The 24,378-nt window shown below is 34.5% G+C and overlaps 1 protein-coding gene across 1 annotated transcript in view; it reads left to right on the top strand.

Annotated features, from left to right (window-relative positions):
- LOC123547465 (uncharacterized) overlaps window positions 1-23,988 on the top strand; it is a 29,685-nt gene extending 5,697 nt beyond the window's left edge. Inside the window, exons 2-15 of the mRNA XM_045334596.2 lie at window positions 3,178-3,309; window positions 4,777-4,854; window positions 6,184-6,394; window positions 6,748-6,824; window positions 7,340-7,499; window positions 8,270-8,334; window positions 10,818-10,946; window positions 11,845-11,916; window positions 12,345-12,374; window positions 15,411-15,616; window positions 16,315-16,581; window positions 18,125-18,188; window positions 18,634-19,070; window positions 20,153-23,988. Of these exons, the coding sequence (XP_045190531.2) occupies window positions 3,178-3,309; window positions 4,777-4,854; window positions 6,184-6,394; window positions 6,748-6,824; window positions 7,340-7,499; window positions 8,270-8,334; window positions 10,818-10,946; window positions 11,845-11,916; window positions 12,345-12,374; window positions 15,411-15,616; window positions 16,315-16,581; window positions 18,125-18,188; window positions 18,634-19,070; window positions 20,153-20,396 (2,172 nt within the window). The 3' untranslated portion in view covers window positions 20,397-23,988. The remainder of the gene's footprint in view (window positions 1-3,177; window positions 3,310-4,776; window positions 4,855-6,183; window positions 6,395-6,747; window positions 6,825-7,339; window positions 7,500-8,269; window positions 8,335-10,817; window positions 10,947-11,844; window positions 11,917-12,344; window positions 12,375-15,410; window positions 15,617-16,314; window positions 16,582-18,124; window positions 18,189-18,633; window positions 19,071-20,152) is intronic.
- The last annotated feature ends 390 nt before the right edge of the window (window positions 23,989-24,378 follow it).

Here is a 24,378-nt window from a genome sequence, read left to right as displayed (position 1 = left end):
GGGATAGGTTGATAACATCGATTATTGTAGAAATTTCCGTGGCTTGTGGTCAGACATTTTCATATATTAAAATTGAATATATCAGCCACTAATCATATACAGTAGCGCCACCACTACTGTATAGCGCCACCACTTGAATGATAGCACCACCACTTTCAAAAATAGTTGTGTTTTAATTTTTTACTGCGTTTTTCGTAATTCTTTGGTGTATGGGAATACGTGTAATTCATTTCTACACCATTTGCATGCGCAAGTATGTTACAGGCCTCCTAGTGAAACCTTTAAAACCTTTAAAAACCTTTAATTTCAGAGCAAACCTTTAAAACCTTTAAATCTTCTGAAAAAACCTTTAAAATGGCCATTCACTCAAAACCTATATTTTTGTTCAGACAGCTTGCCGTGCCAGTTTAAAGCAAGTAATGGTTATACTACTGTATTTCTTCCCCTCTTTTAAGTGTTTGTTATTAGGATACTGCTTGTGTATCTTTCATCTTGAGTTTTTCAGAATGCTGTTGTGTTCACCAGACCACATACATGTAGATGTTTTTAGTAAATACCTATATATATTATGTGTTTTCAACGAGAATTCCGACAAAAATAGCCTTAAATTTACTCTATATTTTTTAATATTTTACACTATAAGGCCTTTATTTCCATAGATTGGAGCCTTTATAAAAACCTTTATTTTTGTTGAGGCCTGCTAGGAGGCCTGTATGTTCTTACAGTGTGTCTTATCATCGGAATGGTGTTCGAATACTGGCCGATATGAAAATATGCCACTGTCAAATTCGGGAGAAAAGCTCCTGGCATCACAATTTGCATAGTATTTTAATGAAATTACAGCCAACCTCTAGTAAAAGTGTTGTTACACGTAACTACATTCTCCGATTTTCGAAAAAAAGTTCTATCAATAAAAATATAAGATAAAATATAAATTTTACGCACATGTTTACAAGTAGAAACGGGCGATAGCTGCACCACGGAAATGCCGATAGCTCTTTTCTTTATCACCACAATTTGGTGGTGGCGCTAGCGTTTAGTAGCCGTGTTAAAGGAATGATTGTCTTTGATTGTTGGTTCTCTAAACTTTTGTATCCTGAAATTAGTATCTTTGTAGTCCTAGACCCCGTGACAGCCCCATCTCACTCCTACTCAATTGTGTATACCGGTATTACACTCGCAGTCAGTTATAAAAATTGTTTATAAACCGCTTTATAGCATATTTAAACAAACCTAGCATGATTATGGGATTCATATCAGATATTTGTCGTTTGTGTAAGAAATATAATCTGATGTCAGTTTTAAATACTTTTGTTACAACGGGTATTTTTCCATCGAAATATACATGGAAGAGAATGGTCAAAAGTAATATACAAATCATTTTTCAGCATGAATTTGTTTAGCACATAGAGTCAAGTAATAGATCTAGTCTACAAAACTTTTTACAAATTCACGACATATGTCGTAATAACATTTGTATGCAGTGGTATTTATCTGCTACTGACAGAACCTTATTGAAGTATATGCAAGTTTCTGTAAAACATCTTTTGCTTTTTTGTTCGGTAAACAGCGCCAGCAGAGAGCAACTTTGGTCAACACTTCTTAATAAATTTGGCTTAAGCTATATACTGACCTGATACAGTTGCAGCCAGATAAACAATTGTTTCATGTATGTTATCTGGAATGTCTAGCTTTTTGTCCAACACAGCATCAATAAAATGTTTACAAATAGTCAGTAAAGCATTCTGGTTTGTGTACATGTAATGGACTGATCACCTCCTTTAAATATATTAAACAAAAATGGATTTAAGTACATTGATAGTAACTGTCTCCAACAGTGTGGATACTCAACATAAGTGTTGTACACGAATCTCATATACATAATATATATGAGATTCGTGTACAACACTTATGTTACATTGAGAATTTTCTGCCATTTCCTTTGTCATTCCCTATCAAACTTGTGTTTCGTTTCGGCAAGTTGTAGGACACAAGACATCGCAATAATCCTTTGAAAACTATGATAGCTTGTTATGTCTCCCACCACACAGTGGTGTGGGAGACATATTGATTTACTCCAGTGTGTGTGTGTCTGTCTGTCTGTCTGTCCGTCACAAAGCTTGTCCGCACTCAAGTCAAACATTTGTCATCTGATCTTCACCAAACTTGACCATAAGACCTTGGCCAGGTTCGATAAGTAGCCAAATCAGTCCAGGCATTTTGAAGTTACGGCCCTTGAATTACTGAAAAAACGGCCTTTTTACTCTTGTCTGCACTCAAAGTCGAACATTTCTCATCTGATCTTCACCAAACTTTAACAAAATGTGTTTGACCATAAGACCTTGGCCAAGTTCGATAACTAGCCAAATTGGTTCAGGCATTTTGGAGTTATGGCCCTTGAATTAACGAATAATCAGCCTTTTTGCTCTTGTCCGCACTTAAGTCAAACATTTCTCATCTGATCTTCACCAAACTTGAACAAAATGTGTTTGACCATAAGACCTAGGACAAGTTCGATAATGAGCCAAATCGGTCCAGGCATTTTGAAGTTGCGGCCCTTGAACTGTAGTGAGTAAACAGTATATGAAGACTGACTTGCTATTTAGATGATTAGGCAGTTGTGGGAGACATTCCTTTTTCTCAAAAGCAGCTCTAGTTTTTTTTTTGTTTTTTTTGTTTTTTTTAAATAATTTGTCTAATATAATAGAAATTGTCATTATGTATGTAATGTAATTTCTTGCTACATACTTTGTCAGTATGTGTTCTGTTTTTGTATATAATGCTATGTATATTGTATTCTGATATACTCTTCCTATGAGGAGGCAATAAAGATATCTATCTATGTTTAGTCATATCTGCAACAAAAATGATCAGTGATTTGTGCAAATGAAAAAAAATTGCATAAGCCCCATGTAAGAATAATCAGTGTGATGGTCATGTGGATCAAGAAACTTATCAGCATAAACATCATGAAGACAGCCTTGACCTTTAAAAAAATTAAGTTATGACATTGTCCTGGTTATCCTATATTTTTAGTACATGTAGCACTTTGGTTTTATTTTAAGTTGTCAGAATGTGTTTGAGACAATGATGAAGCAGTGTGTCAACAAATAATTGACTTCTCTTTGCTGCTGTTGGTCATCCAAATACTTGTAACAATAATTTTATTATTTATAGGGGAAATACACATTCTATATGAGGGAACTTAGGAGAACACATGAAGCCCTACAGCCTGCAAAAATGTTTGCAACAGATCCATCTCTTGGATTCCGGGACATTTGTTTACAGATATTAGGAATTCTCAAAGAGGTTTGTTTCTATAGAATATGGCAGTTGAAATCATTCCTAATCCCTAAGTTAAGAACATATGATAGTAGATAAGTGTATACTTTTAAGTAATGTGTAGTCCTGAGATTAAATGTAATCATTGCCAAGCAAAAATTATGGCAGGCTCAGTTTAATTGAGGTCTGTTCATGAGAGATATAATGAAAAAAGCAATGTTTACACTTCACACCTAAATAACTTGCTTAAGGTGGCAGGTGGCATATAATGAATGATGGTGGGGGTAAATAGATTTGGTATTGTGCATGTGTGTGTCCATCTGTCTGAAGTATTGGTGATGCGCTTAGCTCAGAATTAAGATAAATTGATGAAACCTTGCATGAGTCTTTATCTTGATATGAGCTTGAGCACCTCCTATTTTTCCTCTGGCTCTGTCCCCTATTTCCAGAGTTATGGTTGCTGAAATATTTAAAAAAAAAACACATTTTCACCTTGTGACGTGCCTAGCTCAAAAATTATTTTATATAAATTGATGAAAACTTGCACAAGTCTTTATCATGATATTAACTTGTGCAACTTTTATTTTTCGTCTGGCTCTACCCCCTATTTTTAAAGTTACTGCCCCTGAAACAGTCAAAAATGCACATTTTCATCTAATGACATGCCTAGTGCAAAAAGTATTTGTCATTGATATAAATTCATGAAGCCTTGCATGAGTCTTTATCATGATGTGACCTTGCACACTTCTTGAAAATCTTAGTGCTTATTATGTCCCTTGAAATAGCCAAAATAGTGGATTTTTTGTTTCTGATGCCTATTGTTAAAAAAGTATATGGCCTAAAGTAATGAATCCTTTATATAAAATGTTTGTTGAGGCTATATCCCATTAAGACTGCAAACATTTGAATTATTGTCCCATATTTGTGACAAAATTAATGTATCAGTGAGGGCACACCCTGTGTCCTACAGGCACGTTTACTCTAAAGTCTCCAAAGGTTTTGTATCTTCTTGTAGGTATAATTATAGTTTAAAGATTTAAAAGAATCTGAAAAAATGATAGATTTATATACTTCCTTGGTATAATAAAGAGATACAGATTTAAGGTTTTGTCAAAGAGTTATATTGCACCTTCAATATGTGGAACTCGAAAATTAGATTGAGTTGGCTGCATCATCTGAAAGGAAGGGAAATGGTAACAACTCTTCATCGAAGTTAAAGTTCTAAAATGGACTGGTATATCTTTCAATTTGGGCTTTACTGTTTATTATTCAAAGGGGTGTTCACTGAAAATTTACTGATTGAATAGTGAACAGTGCAGACCATGATCAGCCTGCACATCTGTGCAGGCTGATATTGGTCTGCACTGGTTGCAATGGCAAAGTCAGTTGTCGCTAGCAATCTAAAGGTTAAAGAGCTGTTTTAGAATGAAATTTATTAATACCAAGTTTGTCTACCTCTGTTCTTTTTCATATAATTAAAATATTGTATTTCAGGGAAAGAAAATTGCTATACTGGATGTAAATGAGTTGAAGAAGACCAGACTGTCATATATAAAATTGCTACAGAAAAAGGTTCATTGTTTTTTTTTGGATAATACTTGTTTTAGTTTGGTGAAAGGATGTAGTTGAAGGTTAATGTGTGTAGAAGTTGTGCATATTTTATAGGTTATTTGGTTGAATAATTATTGGTGCAGTTATGAACCTTTGGAATTAAAAATGCTGTATTTCACTATGTTTACACACTAACACCATCATAGTGTCACCAGTCCATTTCATATTTACACAGACTTCTTACATTTATAGGAACTTCTTTAAAATTAATTAATGGGCTAGACTGGAAATGTAAGTCAAGAGTTATGTGCCCTTGAATTATCAAAAATGCCTTATCATGAAGTTAACATTCTAGTATCTTCATTTCTGAATGGTCCATATCATATTTAAACAGAATGTGTATACTTGTAAAATCAATGTCATAATCATATGCAGTGTAATTCTAATATTACTACACAAACATGCACTAAACTTTGAATGTGAATTCATGTGTGTCAGGGGTTCCACTAGACCTGAAAGCCGAAGAATCCAATGACCCTTGGGTTGAAATTTTGAAGGGTCCTTTTTCGAAATATAGGAATCTTGTCCCAACACGTCGATATTATTGACTAAATTTTCTGATATAGTTACATGCAGTTGGTAATACAATTTATTTAACAAATAATGAAGGCCTTCAAGTGGTTTATCGTCTGATTTACCACGGTTCAGAGTTCAGATGCGTAGGAATTGAACCACAAGCCCTCGTGGTTGAATACTGAAGCACCAGAACTAGGAACCGTGGTAAATTAGATGATAAATCACAAGAAGGCCTTGATTGTTTTCATTCTGACATGCTCATTGATATATTTTAATAAATATTATGCTGGACTTTATTTACGTGAGGAGTAATGTTTCGGACGTCATAATGCTCTCGCTTGTCAACCGTTGTTTATCGCAGAATATACAGAGCTTGATTTTCTTCTTTGTTTAACTGGAAATCAAATCGGGCCATGTTAGAATAATATTTATTTCATAATAGACATATAAATGACATTAAACTATCGACGTTTTGAAACACAAATTTAGACTGATCTTCATTACAACAGTGCATCATAAAGACAAAAGGACTTCTCATCTGATGTAACTTATAATAAACTTGTATGTTTGTAATCCCTACTCAACAAAAATGAATGTCCAGTGGCACCTGTAATCTGTTGCCAAACACATACGTGTCAACAAGACAGAAAACTAGGACAATCAAATTAAAAGAGCTCAAATGTTTTGAGGACAATATGACAGTATCAAAAAATTAGTTTGTCAGTTTTGTTCATTTAGGACTGTCTTATCTCATTCATCTTTCTTCCTTTTAAGTGTGACAGTATGTCAGTGGCAGTCCTCAGTGTTCTACCAAAGTATGGCTGTGAGCAGTTGTTTTGGACTCGGGAACTGAGATTAGCGACAGAGTTGAGTCTGTGTGAGACAGAAGATTGCAGCAGGTCTGAGATTCCCCTCAATGATGCACGCTTAACTAAGTGGTTCAGCAAGGATTCCGATAGTGACATACAGTACAGACATGGAATAGGTAGGAATCACAGACAATTTGTAGCCAAATTATTAGAAACAATATCTGAAGCAGTTATGACATTTGCCAATACAAATCTTGACAATGAACATTTTTCACCGAAAACTATACTGGATTAGATGTTGATTTGCAAACCCTTTGTACTAAGAACAGTCTGTATAGAATGTTTTGTCCCTATTTCCAGTCTTACTGCAATTTTTTCGCACAGTTCATGTTCTATTTCATCGTGTGTGCCCCATTTATGCTTCCTCTGTAGTAACTTGTAAGTTAGAGGAATACTCTTTTTCAGTTGACAGTTCTTCTTCCAGCTTTGTTCTAAGTCTGGAAAAATTAGTTGGTTTTATTAATTTCAGTTGAAAAACCGAGTGAATTGGAAGAGTGCACAGTCTTGGAAAAATGTGTGGGCATATACACAAAATCTGTGTACAAAGTGAGTTGGTTACTGGTATGACTGAAGATGATTCAAGTTTTAAGTAGAGTGTATCATGCATGTCTATAAAAATATTTGACCTAGAGTCATCAAACATTAGAGGAATATCTGTCAGACTTTTGACATTGTGCACCAAGAGTTTTGTTTTGGTTTTTACTCAGGAAGACTAGGGTTACAATGCTTGTCTTTATTAAAAATATGCAAAAAGAACCTTATAGTTTTTGTCAAATATGTCTCAAAAATTATTTGACCTTAAGTCATGAAATTTAAAAAGTATTTTATTCAGTACCTTGGGTTTTGCATTGGATGTCACTTGGTAGGACCAGCATTACGACCGATGACTTAGTCAAAAATATGCATAAAAAGCCTTTAAGTTTGTGTTGCAGAAACCTCAAAAAGTGTTTGACCTAGAGTCATGAAACGATATGAATGTTGTTCAACATTTGTTTCAGCTTGTAATGAAAGCTTCGACTCCTGGATTGAACTTATTATGATAACAATTCCTTTCTCTCCAGTTTGAGGTTCCAGTTATATTTGTTCAATGGGAGGTGATATGTGGAGTGACAACCAACAACCATAGAATGTCTAAATTGTCAAAGGCATTTGAATTGTGGACCAGTGTTAATCATTGTGGAAGGATCATAGTGATATGTGACGGTTCTCAGATACATACTGGTACTGCTTTTATGAAATTATATATTTGAGATTATTTGTTTACTGTTCGGGTTAAAATTTGAATATTAACATTTGTACTGAGGGTGATATAAATTACATATGATATCTGGTATACAGAAATTACAAAGAAGTAAAATCCAATATTGATCCTTTTTTAACTGGACTATACTCCAGTTAGAATAAACAGCATGTAACCATTTGAGTCAGATGGGTGATGTAGAGTCATCATTGCTTGTTGATATCAAATAGACAGTTTAAGAATATGCCACTTGCATATGTTTACATTGCACTGTAATTATTCCTCAAACTTCAAACATTTATGATATATTAAAAAAGAATTTATGTCAACCGATTTTAATCATCTGACATTTCCTTGGAAAAAGAGGTAAATAGAATGTCTGATATGTCCACAGAATATGTGGTTGATAGAATTTATGGCATTTCTATGAAAAAGTCAGTTTACAACCAATGCATTATTTACTGGTACTATACAGTGATAGTGTTTTTATGGAAATTGGTCAGAGTTTAAGTACTACATGTACTTTATATCATCAGTATATGGTGGTAGTGTTTGAATACTTGCGTTTAAACTAGGAATTCATTCTACCCAATGTATTGCTTACTCTAGCAATCATTAAGGGTGGATTTTCCAGAAGACAGTTTTTTTAGCTGAAGGATAGTGCAGGATACAAAGGAGGCTGGACCCAGAGTCTTCTGTTATTCTAAGTTAAGTATTAATTTTTCTGCAACAATTTTTATTTGTGTTACAGGTGAAAAAACAAAAGCTCAACAACAAAAGGACATTGATGATGCCATGACATGCTTGACCAACCAGGTAACACATTTTATTTCATAAAGAACACTATTTTAACTTTTATATGCAATGCCAGTCCTGTAAAACAAATGATGATACATTTAACCTAAGTGGAGACAAGTAAAAGATAGAGATACATATCACTTGCAGGGGCTCACTTGGCCAGGTGGATAAAGCCGCAGACTTGAAATCACTTGCCCCTCACCAATGTTGGTTTCGAGCCTCACTCAGGGTGTTAAATTCTTCATGTGTGGAAGCCATCAAGCGGGCTTACAGAAGGTCAGTTCTACCCAGGTGCCTGCCTGTGATGAAGTAATACACAGAGGGGTATCTGGGGTCTTACTCCACTGTCAAGACTCGAAAGTCGCCATATGTCCTAAATGTTGGAGCGATGTTAAATCTTACAAAACAAACGTATCAGTTGTACAAGCATAAATTAGCTTGATATAACAACCACAATATTTTTCATGTTGTATTTGCAAATATTTTTTCATCAATTAGTACTTACACTTGAATATGCAAGATACTGTGTGATAATTAGACTTCATTAATTGTAATAGTTGCTTTTAATTTGCAAGCTTTAATTGACTATCTTCTAGCATCCTGTTATCTCTCCTACCACACAGTGGTGTGGGAGACATATTGATTTACTCCTGTCTGTGGGTGTGTGTCCGTCTGTCAGTCTGTCACCAAGCTTGTCTGCACTCCAAGTCAAATATTCCTCATCCGATCTTCACCAAACTTTAACAAAGTATGTTGCCAATAAGCCTCGGCTAAGTTCGATAACTAGCCAAATCTGCCCAGGCACTTCGGAATTATGGCCTTTGAAACCTGTTTTTTGTAAAGCACTCAAAGTCTGATAAGGCAGTTGAGGTCTAGGTGCATGGTTGACCCATATCTACTATTTAGATGATGAGGCAGTTGTGGGAGGCATGTGCTTTTCCCAAAAGCAGCCCTAGTTTTGTTTGTTTTGATGAAAAAGTTTCTTTATAAAAAGAGAATGAATGGTCTTAATAATGTGGTTACTGAAGTAAAAAACAAAGCACATACTTAACCCAAAGAGATTTGTTTTCCTTTTACAATAGGAACCAGTTAAAGGCCTCACCCTTCTGCCCCTCTAACAATTTCTTTCCTATCATACAGTTCTCCCTTAAAACAGTCTACACATTAGAACTTTTATTCATGTTTGCCAAAATAAATAACTAGGTTTCCCACCAAATATGAGATTCAGGCCCCTTGCCCTTCAAGTAAAAGACCCAGTCCTGTTCCATGATACATATGATTTTTAGCTCGACTATTCATAGAATAGTAGAGCTATTGGACTCGCCCATGCGTCGGCGTCCGCGTCCACGTCCGCGTCCCGATTTGGTTAAGTTTTTGTATGTAAGCTGGTATCTCAGCAACCACTTGTGGGAATGGATTGAAACTTCACACACTTATTCACTGTGATAAACTGACTTACATTGCACAGGTTCCATAACTCTGTTTTGCTTTTTTACAAAATTATGCCCCTTTTTTGACTTAGAAATTTTTGGTTAAGGTTTTGTATGTAAGCTGGTATCTCAGTAACCACTTGTGGGAATGGATTGAAACTTCACACACTTATTTACTGTGATAATCTGACTTACATTGCACAGGTTCTATAACTCTATTTTGCCTTTTCACAAAATTATGCCCCTTTTTCAACATAGAAATTTTTGGTTAAGTTTTTGTATGTAAGCTGTATCTCAGTATCCACTAATGGGAAAGGTCCGCGTCCGCGTCCACGTCCCGATTTGGTTAAGTTTTTGTATGTAAGCTGGTATCTCAGCAACCACTTGTGGGAATGGATTGAAACTTCACACACTTATTCACTGTGATAAACTGACTTACATTGCACAGGTTCCATAACTCTGTTTTGCTTTTTTACAAAATTATGCCCCTTTTTTTACTTAGAAATTTTTGGTTAAGGTTTTGTATGTAAGCTGGTATCTCAGTAACCACTTGTGGGAATGGATTGAAACTTCACACACTTATTTACTGTGATAATCTGACTTACATTGCACAGGTTCCATAACTCTATTTTGCCTTTTCACAAAATTATGCCCCTTTTTCAACATAGAAATTTTTGGTTAAGTTTTTGTATGTAAGCTGGTATCTCAGTATCCACTAATGGGAAAGGATTGAAACTTCACACACTAGTTCACTGTCATGATATGACATGCAGTGCAAAGGGTCAATAACTCAACTTTGCATTTTTCAAAATTATGCCCCTTTTTCAACTTAGGAGTTTTTGGGTTAAATTCTTATATGTAAGCTGGTATCAGTACCCACTAATGGGAATGGATTGAAACTTCATACACTTGTCCACTGTCATGAGCTGATAAGCACTATGCAGGTTCCATAACCCTATTTTACTTTTTTACTAAATTATGCCCCTTTTTCGACTTTCTTACTCATTCAAGCGACAAGGCTGTTAAATAGTCGAGCGTTGCTGTCCTCCGACAGCTCTTGTTTTATTACAGTTTACTGCCTGTCCAGTCTATGTGTATCACATTGTTGATCCAAAGCAAGCAGGGGGCTATATGGCACCACCAAAACCAGGAAGTCTTGCATTTCTACAACAAAGGCATTGTCTTAACTTACATTCAAGGGTAAGTTTTATGCTCTATCTTTTCATTCTCCATCTTTTCATTGTTCATTTCAAATAAACATTCAGATGGCTTCTAAGCCACTTCATAAAGACTGAAGCAAAAATATTGATAAATATTAAAGTTCCACTGACATATCTTTTAACGTAAGTTATTTAAATTATTCCTGTATCAGATACGGTATGTGAAAAATGTTGTAAATAAAATAATGCCAAATCGTATTGTATGTAGTTTGTGATGTTTTTTGATGATTCCATACATACTCCGCAGGGATACTGCTAATTTGAAAAAAAAAGTATTGTTAGACAATAGACCTTATTTAACCCTTTTCATGCTGGACATGATTGTTTCTGCCTTTGTGACCAGTGTAGGTCATGATCAACTTGCACATCCATGCAGTCTAATCATGACCTGCACTGTTCGCTATTCAGTCAGTATCGTTTTGGTGTGCACCCCTTTAAACAATTAATGGTACTGTCCAAATTGAAAGATGGACAAGTTTATTATAGAAATTTAGCATGGAAAGGGTTAAGTCCCCTTGAATATTTTGCAATTTCTGAAACTTATCAAAATACAGTCAAACCTGTATTAAGCAGTCAGAGGGAAGGACAAAAGTGGTCTCTTAAGACAGGTTTTTGCTTAAAACATGTTAATTTGTTCTGAAAGCATAAAAATGGGAAAAAAGCAGAGGTGGCTGCTTGAGACAAGTGGACACTTAATAGAGAAGGTTACTTACAGAGTGTTTTACTGAATCACTTGTTTTTAAAAAAGATACAATTGTTTACTTACCCATTGTGCATCTGAAACATACTGCCATGCTGCGGGTATTTTTTCAACCTTAATAATTGTTTTGAGACTTGATGAAATATCTTTTAAAAACAACTCTTTTATATGTTTTCAGAGAAGTGTTTACATGTATGAAACATCTAGTCATATGAAAATGGCTGAAAATGCTGGTGTCAGACATATAAAGGTAGGATGTTTTGCATTCATTACATTTGAGAGTCTAGGTTTTCAGACAACCACAGTGGGTTTTTTTTATAATTGTACAATCTTACCACTGAGTCAGAAAAAGTGAGGTGAAGATGGTTGTTTTTCAAAATCATCTCATGTCAGATCAGGGAGTCTTTAATGGTTCATTTTTTTGCAGATATTGTGTGCTGGTCTATTAGGAAGGTTCAGAATTCAAAATATGTATTCATACACAAACTTCTAAATTATAATCTTTATGAAAAATGTACTCATAAATGTACGTAATGAAATATTCTTATTCAGGTCCTTTTACAAATCTCAACTTCTTTATTGTTTTAGTCTTGGTAACTGTATTATTGTGTTGACATTGAACTTATTGTTTTATAGAAATTATCTTCATGATTTTAAGAATATCTTATCATCTTGTAGGCTTCCAGAGTGATAGATCATCCATCATTGGTGAGATTTGATTTTCTTGTTAATGAAGCAGTTTGGAATTTTTAGTACCATAATATACCTATAAACTTTCTGTCTGAAACTCAGCTGATCACTTGCCCCTCATCGATGTTGGTTCGAGCCTCACTCGGGGCGTTGAATTCTTCATGTGAGGAAGCCATCCAGCTGGCTTACAGAAGGTCGGTGGTTCTACCCAGGTGCCCGCTCATGATGAAATAATGCACGGAGGGGCACCTGGGGTCTTCCTCCACCATTAAAGCTGGAAAGTCGCCATATGACCTATCATGTGTCGGTGCGACGTTAAATCCAAAAATAAAAACACTTCTGAAATACAGCTGATATCTCACAAAGAATACAAAATCCAGTATATGTATTAAGCTCTCAGGCTCTATGCAGGTGTGGAAAATCAACGAAAGTGGGACTATTTGCTATAATTGTGGCACCAAAGTTTAATTATGACATGAGAAATGTAAAGGACTTCGGACACTTTCTATATGGATTTGCCTACTCCAAGAGTGAAAAATAAACCACTAAGAAATAAGTATTTAATTACATATGTCATCAAAATACATATTTGAGATTATTTCTTAAAGTCAAATTTTCAATATTTGTTTCATAAAACGGTGATTTTTGTTCTACATAGAATTACGTACCCTGTTATATAGATATAAAAAGTGTTTTGCTTTATGCAACATTGTTCCCACCCGTGCATCAAAACCATATTTGGCCAGCATATGTAGATATTAATTATACACTTTTTCGGTGACTATTTTGTTGATGCAAGGGGTGGAACAGTACTTTTAAACAAAAAATATAACTACAGGGTGTTCCCAAATGTAAAGTAACCAATACTTTTTATATTCATTTTTAATAAATTGATAGTCACATATTGATAGTCACATATTTTTACACAAGTTTGTAACTTAAATACTATACAAATGTTTGAAAGGGTACACATAGGCATGGTTTACATGTATAGTAGTGAGAGAAGCAAATACTGTGAATTTATTATTATTCGTTGGGTAAAATTTTCATTGGCTTATCCTGGTTGTTTGTTGCAGTAGATTGGCAAATTTGTGCTTTAACATACTTGCAACACACCAGGTAATTTTCTGCATGCACCCCCTCCCCTCGCGATGCGCATGAGGATGTAATTTATTTTCCATTTTGTTTTTATTATTTTTTGTATTTCTTATATATTTTTCATTTCTTTATTTTTTCATCTTCTTCTGTGCGTTTATATTTATTTCTTTTAATCACATACTAAATGTCACACGCATTCATCACTTCATGTTCTTCCTTCTGTGAAAACTGAATTGAAGACTGTTCTTTGCAGCGGACTAGGCCTAAACACCACAAAAAAGAGGCAATATGTGCACAGCAGTTAATCTGATGCTGACTATAGTCTATCCAACAGAAATAATGCTTAGCATTAATATACTGTGATGCATAGGTCAAGAATAGTAAAATGACACATTTCGAATGTGTTTTGCCAACAACTTCAGCCCTGATTAGACAACATTATCTTTAGATTGGTTGTTGTCAGACTTATCCCGATTTTACTTTTTCCGATACAGCTTCCTTAGGCAAGCCCAACAAAGAACTGTCATTTCGGATACATTTTTATTACATGTTTACCAAATGAGCCATGCCATGAGAAAACCAACATAGTGGCTTTGCGATCAGCATGGATCCAGACCAGCCTGGGCATCTGCGCAGTCTGGTCAGGATCCATTCTGTTCGCTTTCAAAGCCTACTGGAATTAGACCAACCGTTAGCAAACAGCATGGATCCTGGCTAGTCTGCACAGATGCACAGGCTGGTCTGGATCCATGCTGGTCGCAATTGCACTATGTTGGTTTTCTCATGGTGCGGCTCAAATGTTATCTGTGGTACTTATCCCAAGCAAGAACCAACCCCATGGTCTTGATAAGATGACTGCCTTTTCTTAGTACTAATATTATACAGCACACAAATATCTGCCATCACTTATAACAGAGCTAAACAGACATGTACATGTAATTAAATAACTACCTGAACCACTGTAATAAAACTGACCGGTCACTTATACATGTATACCTATTCACACATGTAATGCATCAATAACTTTACAATACGAACAGTGTTCTATTTTTTATTTATTTATCGGATTTTAATCTTAAAATGTTATTTTTTCCATAAATAAACAGATTTTGTCACTTTATTCGACTGGAATTCATATATTTAAAACTTCCGTAAAGTGATGACATTATATTTTTACGGAAATTAAACATTTTATTTTTTCAAGAAAATATACCCTGGCCCAGATAAAATAAGAAAAACATCTTGATAGGAACAGATACAAACCAGTTTCTGCTGTAATAAATTAACTAATACATTGGTTTATCATTGAATCGAAACGATTTGGGTATTGTTTAAATACTTAATGAGAATTTTGCCTTCGAAATGTAGGCTAGAAGCATATGATAGTGTCCGAAGTCCTTGAAGCAACATTCTATGAAATTGTACACTTTCCATGTATTCTGTATGCTTTCTTTAGGAACGAAATAGTTAAATACATTCAGCCAGATCACTATCAGAAATACAGGTGAAACTAGTTATCTCAAATTCAGTGGGATCAAGAATTTTCCTGCTAGATAACCGAAATTTTGCTTAAAGTGATATTTTGTGCTCATGTTTTAAGTATGGGACTTGAACAAATCTTCAAGATGGCTGAAATTTTGAGATTAGTGAGTTCAAAATACAGAGTTTCAGCTGTATTAGGAAATACATGTAATTTACAATGAAAATCATCGACTGTTGTAATAGAATTGTTTTTGTGTTCCTTTAATTTCTCATTTGAAATGTGTATATGAAGACAGGAAAATGAGTGCTTTTCTGGACACAAAGCTTCTGCCACATATTGTCAATATTTTCTTTAAATTCTTCACTCAAATTACAGTGTGCATGTTACCTACAATTATGATCTGTGAAAAAACCCACAACATTTAGCAATCTTACACTGAAACAAACAAATATACCATATTCTACATTATTCAGGTGATATCAAGCCATGCAGCATACACTCTAGCTATTCCTGAAATGTTAAAGACAAAGAGGATTCTACCAGGTCAACCCAGAAACAACCCACCAACTATACCACTGGTTCAGCTGAAACACACATTTTCTGAGAGTAAAATTCAACAGAACTTACCATATGGGCGGTCTGAATACATGTATGTTACAGACTTGGAGAACGTTCAAAGGTTTGTAAGCATATTTCCTTATTGACAAAGATTCACGGTTATGAGCTTACCCTGCTATATTTCTAAAATGGGCAAGTCCATAATTCAATTTGGGCAGTACCACTTATTATTCAAAGGGGTTTTCACTGAAAATTTACTGACTGAATAGCAAACAGTGCAGACCATGATCAGACTGCATGGATGTACAGGCTGATGTTTGTCTGCACTGGTCGTAAAGGCAAAATTACTTGCTGCCAGCAGGCTAAAGGTTAATTTAACTAAAACAAACAAAAGTATCTTATTGTTAGAATTAGAAACGCTCAAATTCATTTCCCAAAGAAGTAGCCATTTTGGCAATAGCTATGAAATTGTATACCATTTAATTCAAACCAAATGATTTCACAGTACACTGATGTCAAGTAGACATTCCAGTTTTACTATTGTCATTTGATTTAAAAAGAATGTTGTTGCATTCATATTCATCTAAAAATATTAGATTGGACTTGTTTTGTGATATATCCTACCCATTGTATCTCAATTAAACACTTGTTTAACATTGCTGACATATTGCCATGACTTAAGTAGTGATAAAGGTTACTGTATCAATTTTCTTTATAACAGTTTTACTTATATCATTTTAAATGGTTAAGTACATGAATATTATGTAAGAAATATTGGTTAGATAATTTTGTGTGTTCATACTGGCTTACACCTTCCAGGTACAATGATTTATATGTGAAGTATGCGACTGAAGTGGGACAGCCGGGTAGTAAAATGTCGCCCAAGAAGACATGCCATTCTACCCCAGATAAATCCAGTACCAGTCAAATACATGCTTCTGATACATCAGCTGACCAATCAAAACTCAGTATTGCATCACGTGACCTTCCAAAGTGGATGGTGAAGAAAGACAGAAGCCGTGAGTTAAGGTCATCTGGAGAGGTTAGCCAATCAGATGGTGATTTACAGAAGGAGAAAAAAATTAGGTTTGTAGAAGATTCCTGGAGTCACACCCATAGCACAATACCTGACTAGAATATTTCAGAAGAAGTAAGGATGATTCGATAAATTATGGTTGAATGTGTGCCAAGTGACTTGACAGTCAGCTTTAACATTTTTCACTTTATTGTATATAAATGACTAATAATCAGTCTCATATCAAAATGATTATGGTTACATAATGTGAAACCATTAATATTCGTGAGGGACTAATTTACGTGGATTATGTGGTTGCGTCAATCCACGAAATTTTATCCCAACAAACGAGAAAAATTCCCATTCATTTTATGTTCTTAAGTTGAAATCCACAAATTCATGTCCCCATGAAATTGCCATTTTGACCAAAACCATGAAATTTTATGCCCATGAAATTAAATGATTTTACAGTATTACATCTTTTTATCATGTAGTATGTTATATTACTACATCATACTTCAACTGTATAAGTGATCTTTAGGGATAGAATCCATACAAATTGTAAATCCATACAAGCTATGAGTCAATATCATTAACCTTTATCCTGCTGAATTACTACAATGGACTAGTCCATCATTCAATTTTGGCAGAACCATTCATCATTTGAAGGGGTGTTTACTGAAAATTTACTGACTGAATAGCGAACAGTGCAGTCTGCACTGGTCGCAAAGGCAGAAACACTAGCCAGCAGCAGACTAAAGGTTAAAATAAAATAAAATTAGACATGTTGATGGTCAAATGTCCAAGCACTGAATGAACTAACCATGCAATGCGAGAAAACAATTGCTCAGAGCACAAAACTTTTACTTTTCTTGTGTCCGCAAGGAACGATAAGAGGGGAAATACTTTCCTTCTAATATTCATTTGCTATTTTAGAGATCCTCGTTCTCTTATTAATGCAAAACTGGTTCAATTCAAACAATATAAAAGAATGAGGGAAAAACAAACTGTTAATGAATTGGAAGATATAATGTTTAGTGTAGTAATTTTCATTTGGGTATGAAATACATGAATATGTATACAATACACATGGAAACCTATATTTTTCATAAAGTGGGAAGTATTAGGGTACAGTTTTTTTCTTGAAATGAAAATGTTTTATGCAGTCCTTGATGATTTTCATTATCATGTAGTTTAGTGTAAATCTTGCAGTGACCAATTTCCACGGTTCCCTGTAGCAGAGTGGTTAAGGTCGCTGACTTCAAATCACTTGCCCCTCACATATATGGGTTTGAGCCTCACTTGGGGCATAGAATTCTTCATGTGAGAAGCCATCCATCTGGCATACGTAAGGTTGGTGGTTCTACCCTGGTGCCAGCCCATGATGAAATAATGCTGGGATTTGCACCTTGGGTCTTCCTCCACCATCTAGAGCTGAAAAGTCTGATGTGACCAATAATTTTGTCAGTATGAGGTTAAATGCAGCAAAAACAAAATAGTAAACAAAAAATTCTGTTTTGTCTGCTTGTACTGCTGTATGTTGAAAACAAAGTTTTATGGTGTTTTCTAGAGTATGCTTTTGCACTTACAAAGATAATTTGCATTTTTTCCCAGGAAAACAATGTATGTAATGACTGAGATTGAATTGGTGGAAGTAGCTTGTGATATCCTTAAACAGGTAAGTTTTATGTATTTAGCTCAAATTTTACCGCTATCATCATCATCTGCATCACTCGAAAATTTGCATGTAAGCAAATTTCTCAAAAAAAAAAACGCCTACATTGAATGTTTTCAAAAATTGCAAGTGTTTTGCATCATGAGGTGACCTTACAAGACAAGTTACATAACTCCAGCTAACATTTTGTCAAAATTATGCCCCTTTTTAGCTCACCTGAGAACAAAGTGTTGTAATCACTCAAAAGTCATCACACGTCTTCAAGCCGAAAACTGTGTCTGAAAATTTAATGGGATAGCTACATTGTCAGTCTCTATGCTGTTAATATATGCACCTTTTGAAAGAATTTGTTATACACTGAATGCTGAATTATTGTTTATGTATATATCATTACTTGTCATAATGATTCTGGTAAATTGATTGTCTAATCTTTCAAGTTACTTTTCAGGCAGGCAAAGATAACATTGTGGAACGATTTATGTCAAAGAAAGACGTAGATAGTGATACAAATTCAAAAAATAACAAACAGGAAATAAAACCTAATTTAGTGAAGACTGCAGTAGAAAGAAGACCATATCATCGCGAAAGAACTAAATCCAAAATGGATAAAATTGAGCCTTCAAATGACATAGGTGACCAGTTAGGAAGTTTTTGTCCTAAAATGGAGCCTGAATCAGACTTGGAAGAAAACAGTATGAATTCATCAGTAGATACAGATAGTGATATGCACTTGTCAAATGATGAATTTGAGCTTAGTGAAGCATTAGACAAAAAAGAAAGAAACAAAATCGTTGAATCAGATGTTGGTGATATAGTTGCAAGTGTATTGGAGGATTTCTCAACATCACATGTAGCACCAAAACCATCACCGAAAAAGAGAACTAGGTAAATTCCTTTAGGTAATTAGTATACTTTCAGAAAGAAGAAATAAACTCGGCTCTAGCAAGATCTTGTCATTCCGAAAATCAAATAGCTTATTAAGTACAAATCAGAAATTATATAAATTGGCTTGTGCCGGTATTTACAGTTTCTAGAATACTTAAAGAGTTTTAAATCTAAAGTAATTTCAGAAAACAGACTTTTGAATACTGTAAATCCGGTATTATTCGCGGTGTTTTAATTTTCGCTATTTTTCGCGAATCGGATGCATCGCGAAATCATGAATCCGCGTAAATATCCTTCTATAACATACAGACATATCCAAAAAAATGTCCAAAATACGGTCAAGTGCAGCAATCAATACTAGCCGCCTATACATCGATGTTTATTGAATGAATTTTAATTCATTTAACACATCAATATATTAGGAATAATTCATGTAAAATATACTGCTTAAGATTAGATTTACATGCAGCTGGCAGTTTTTAGCGGAGATCATCTACTTGATGCACTTAGTATGTGTCAAACAAGCAGAGCACGTATTGCCCGAGGGGAAGATCCATATCATCCCTTATCTTCTCAACAAACCTGATTTTTTTACACATTTTGTTTAAACAACAATAGGGATTAGCGGACAATTTATCACACCATTGTATTTTTATACTTGTACGTTAATTATTTATGAAATGGCTGTAACAAACTTTGAACATTTTATCAGCTATGAAGTGTAATAAGAATAATCTCCAGTAAATTAAATAAAGGATTTAAAGGCTCAATTATTTCAGTCTGTGTGAATAAAGTAACCGATTGCTAATACGAAATACGGACCATATGTTTAACGAGTCTTTGGCATGCTATAATTCGGCACGGTACTGAATTGAAACTTCACTAATATAAGATAAGAACCTTCGCGAATTTAAATTCCTGACCCTTCCGTCGCGAATTCATAAATCCGCGAAATAATTCAGGGTACTGGAATTCGCGAAATAAAGATCACGCTAATATAAAGTGATTTACAGTAGATGCTTTTCTATGTTAGTTTCTGCTTTAATTTCCAAATAAACATTGAACTATTCTGATTATTTCAGGATTAAAGAGGAACCAGTATTTACCAGTGTTTCACCAAGTAAACAGAGGCGTTCTGACACATCTAACAACACTTGTAACAACCTTGATTTCAAAGATAAGAGAAACTTGCAAAACAGGAGTTTGAGTGTTCGGTTTAAAGAAGAACATGTTAACACAAGTGATGTTTCCCCAAAGGAAGATGCAGTAAAGAAAAGAAAAACAAGGCACACTCCAGATCTGTCTCATCTTGATGATATTTTCTAGATAATAATAACAATATTTGTGATCTCAAAAAGACTTGATCTCTTTCAAAATTGTGCTGCATTTATTCAAACATGAGTTTTTATACCCCCACAAAACGAAGTTTGGGGGAGGTATATAGGAGTGAGCTTGTCGGTCGGTCGGTCCGTTGGTTTTGCATGGTTTCCAGATGATAACTCAAGAAAGGATTGACCAATAATTTTTGGTACACAGGTGTAACATCAGAAAATACAGGTCAAGTTCGAATTTGGGGTCAGTAGGTCAAAGGTCAAGGTCACAGTGACCCTGAACAGTTAAACGGTTTCAAGGTGATAACTTGAGAATGCTTGGGCCTAGGATCATAAATTTTGGTACACAGGTGTAACATCATGAAATGCAGGTCAAGTTCAACTTTGAGGTCTGTAGGTCAAAGGTCAAGGTCACAGGGACTCACAACAGTTAAATGGTTTCCGGATGATAACTTGAGAACGCTTGGGCCTAGGATCATAAATTTTCGTACATAGGTGTAACATCATAAAATGCAGGTCTAGTTCGACTTTGAGGTCTGTAGGTCAAAGGTCAAGGTCACAGGAACTCGGAACAGTTAAATGGTTTCCGGATGATAACTTGAGAACGCTTGGGCCTAGGATCATAAATTTTGGTAAACAGGTGTAACATCATGAAATGCAGGTCAAGTTCTACTTTGAGGTCTGTAGGTCAAAGGTCAAGGTCACAGGCACTCGGAACAGTTAAATGGTTTCCGGATGATAACTTGAGAACGCTTGGGCCTAGGATCATAAATTTTGGTACACAGGTGTAACATCATGAAATGCAGATCAAGTTCGACTTTGAGGTCTGTAGGTCAAAGGTCAGGGTCACAGTGACTCGGAACAGTTAAATGGTTTCCGGATGATAACTTGAGAATGCTTAGGCCAAGGATCATAAATTTTGGTACACAGGTGTAACATCATGAAATACAGGTCAAGTTCTACTTTGAGGTCAGTAGGTCACAGGTCAAGGTGACAGTGACCCGGAACATTTAAACAGTTTTTGGACAATAACTTGACAATGCTTGGGACTAGGATCAGGAAACTTAATCTGGAGGTTGGTCATGTCAAGCAGATGACCCATATTGAATTTGAGTTCCAAAGGTCAAAGGTCATTTAAACCTTTTACGGAGAATAACTTGAGAACGCTTGGGGGGAGGATCATGAAACTTCATAGGGAGGTTGATCATGACTAGCAGATGACCTCTGTTGATTTTGTGGTCAGTAGGTCAAAGGTCAAGCAAGTTTGGCTTTGACATTGGCTTAGTTCTGTGACAAGGCCATATTGTGGGGTCATAATTCGTCACTCTTGTGACAACTCTAATTTATTTGAAACAGATTATTTGTTTGCAAATCAATAAAAATCCCACAGTTAAAGTTTATGTGGTCATTACATCTGTTATCTAGATAAGACAAGACAAAACAAGACAAGACAAGACAATTTTATTGCAACTCATTTAGGCTTAAAAGCCCATCATGACATAAATGTTACATAATACAAGACATACAGCAAACAGTGGTGTACATCACGATATAAAAGTTACTATAAAGAGTTATATAACATGTAGACGAACGACAGAAAAGACAAAGTCACAACCATAAAACACACAAACAAACAAAACAAAAGCGGAGAAGGTCATCTTTGACAAGTTTACAAGAGTTGTACAACTTGACATAGATCTATTTAAATCAACAAACAGAAGCATAATTAATGCTTAGATAAGTAGCTTCAAAACAGAAGCAATCAACCAAATAGACACTATATATATGGGCCGTTTAACAATACATTTAAATACAACGTATATAGAACAATCAGTTCAAACACAGCCTTGTCGAAACGAAATACAAGACCTGAAAAACACACACATTTAACTACAACCATAATATAAAACATAATAATATAGAGTATTACAGAGTAGACTGTCTAAGTTTAAATGCATTAAATATAAATATTCCTAAATTTTGTATTTTTTTATTATTTTCGGAGTTCAAAAGTTCTATAAATTTAAACATATTTGGTCTAATCCAGTATTTTCTTGGTATATATTGTTTTCTTAAATCATTATACAAATCACATTCTATTATAAAATGGTATTCATCTTCTAATTTTTGACAAATAATACATTTCCTTTCATCTAATGGAGTGCCAGTTAGGTCTTACCCATCTTCCAGCTTCTACTTGTAATTTATGAGAAGATACCCTTAAACGTGTAACGGATATACAAAATTTATTTACATTAGAATATTCAAGATACTGCCGAAATCTAAAAATTGAAATTCTCTTAAACAATAAAGCTCTAGAAGAATTATTTATTCTTGAATTTCAACTTTGTATAAATTGATCATTTAATCTTTGTTTAACCATATATAAAAACATATCGACATTACCTACACCTTGATATATTCAAGCATCTACAAAACCCAGCGAACAAAGTAAATCTTTATGTAAAGAGCACCAGTTACGTCTACCATGATTTTCAAAGTCATTTTTTAGATAAAACACAAGCCTCAAAACCCAAATACCTATTAGACTGGTTATAGCACAATTATAAAATTATTATACAAAAACAGAACTAAGTTGATAAAAAGAATAGTTTATTTACCACCATTAAGAAACTAAATTACTTGCATTTTGAAGCTGTGACAAATGAAATAGGTTGGTATCTTTAATTTAGTTAAGGCTAAAAATCAAAACGCATTTACGATTCACAGGGAATGTCAATAGTATCTGGTAAATATGAAAGCATATTACTATTGGGAACACATAATACAATACGTTGGTTCCAGTTTTGTATTTCAATTTGTTGTATTGAGACGCCACGATGTAGAGAATTTCTGGAGATTTGTCATTTTGATAAAGGCCACAAGGCTGAAACACTATGGAATAAAACAGAGTGAAACTATAGCGTCTAACATTCGATACCCCTCAAGGTAAAAACAGTGTTTTGATATTTTATGGTTTTGTTAAAAAGAACAACAAAATGCCTTCCCTTCTGTATCATGTATTTAAGCACTACTAATTGTTTTTTGAAAACATGTCTAAATATTTTTTAGACCAATACATAGCGTAGATCACTTTCATTACATTTCAGTCTGATTTAACGACTCTGATACTGAACATCAGGGGCGGTAACTAGAGTCAAAGGTTGGGAATGTATATTTTACAGACTACAGGAGGACTTTTATGAACACATACATAACTAAACAATGCACAGAACTTGTTAGATCACTATTTTATTTTATTACAGAGAAATATTAAAAGAAGGTAACATATCTTATTCTCTAAAGTAATGATGCCAAACTAGAGATATGCACCTTTAAGGCTGTGGATAAGTAAAGACAATTGGCAACTCTGTGATTTGGACATCTTCGTTTTTTACGGAAAGGCTTGAGCTACATTTATATCTGTTGAATGCCAGATTGCTGTAAAAGAATTTGTAATCACATGGAAATTGCCGAATGTCTTTAGGGGTCCACTACCTTAAAACTGTTCTTTTAAATTTCAAACCTGAAAAAAATACTTGTAAATTCACTTCTAATGCATGTAATAAAATACTTATTGAATGGTTTGCCGGTCAATAAGTGTATACTATTAAGAGATACTTTTTTACGTTTTTCATTGCCTGTATGTATATGTTCATGTATACTATTAAAACAAAAGCAATTTTGTATCATAATCAATAAATTGTATACTATATTTAACATTTACATAAAGAGAATGTTTCAGTGACCTATTCAGACATTTTTGATTAAACTAAAAATCTCAAATTCTAGCCATTTTCTGCACTGGGTTTAACTTGTCTGTAAACTAGCCCTATTCCTGTTAAAATGCAAGGCAATCTTCCTAAACTGAACATCATTTTATAACGTGGGTGCTGATCAGCCTTGAAAGGTCAAAATAAATAAGTCTGTTTATCAAAAAAATGAAATGTAATACATTTTTATTTTCTTCTCTCAAA

Source organism: Mercenaria mercenaria, chromosome 9, assembly GCF_021730395.1.
Source record: "Mercenaria mercenaria strain notata chromosome 9, MADL_Memer_1, whole genome shotgun sequence".
Taxonomy (NCBI): Eukaryota; Metazoa; Mollusca; class Bivalvia; order Venerida; family Veneridae; genus Mercenaria; species Mercenaria mercenaria.
Note: the sequence above shows the minus strand (reverse complement) of the source record. Positions and strands in the feature narration are given on the sequence as shown.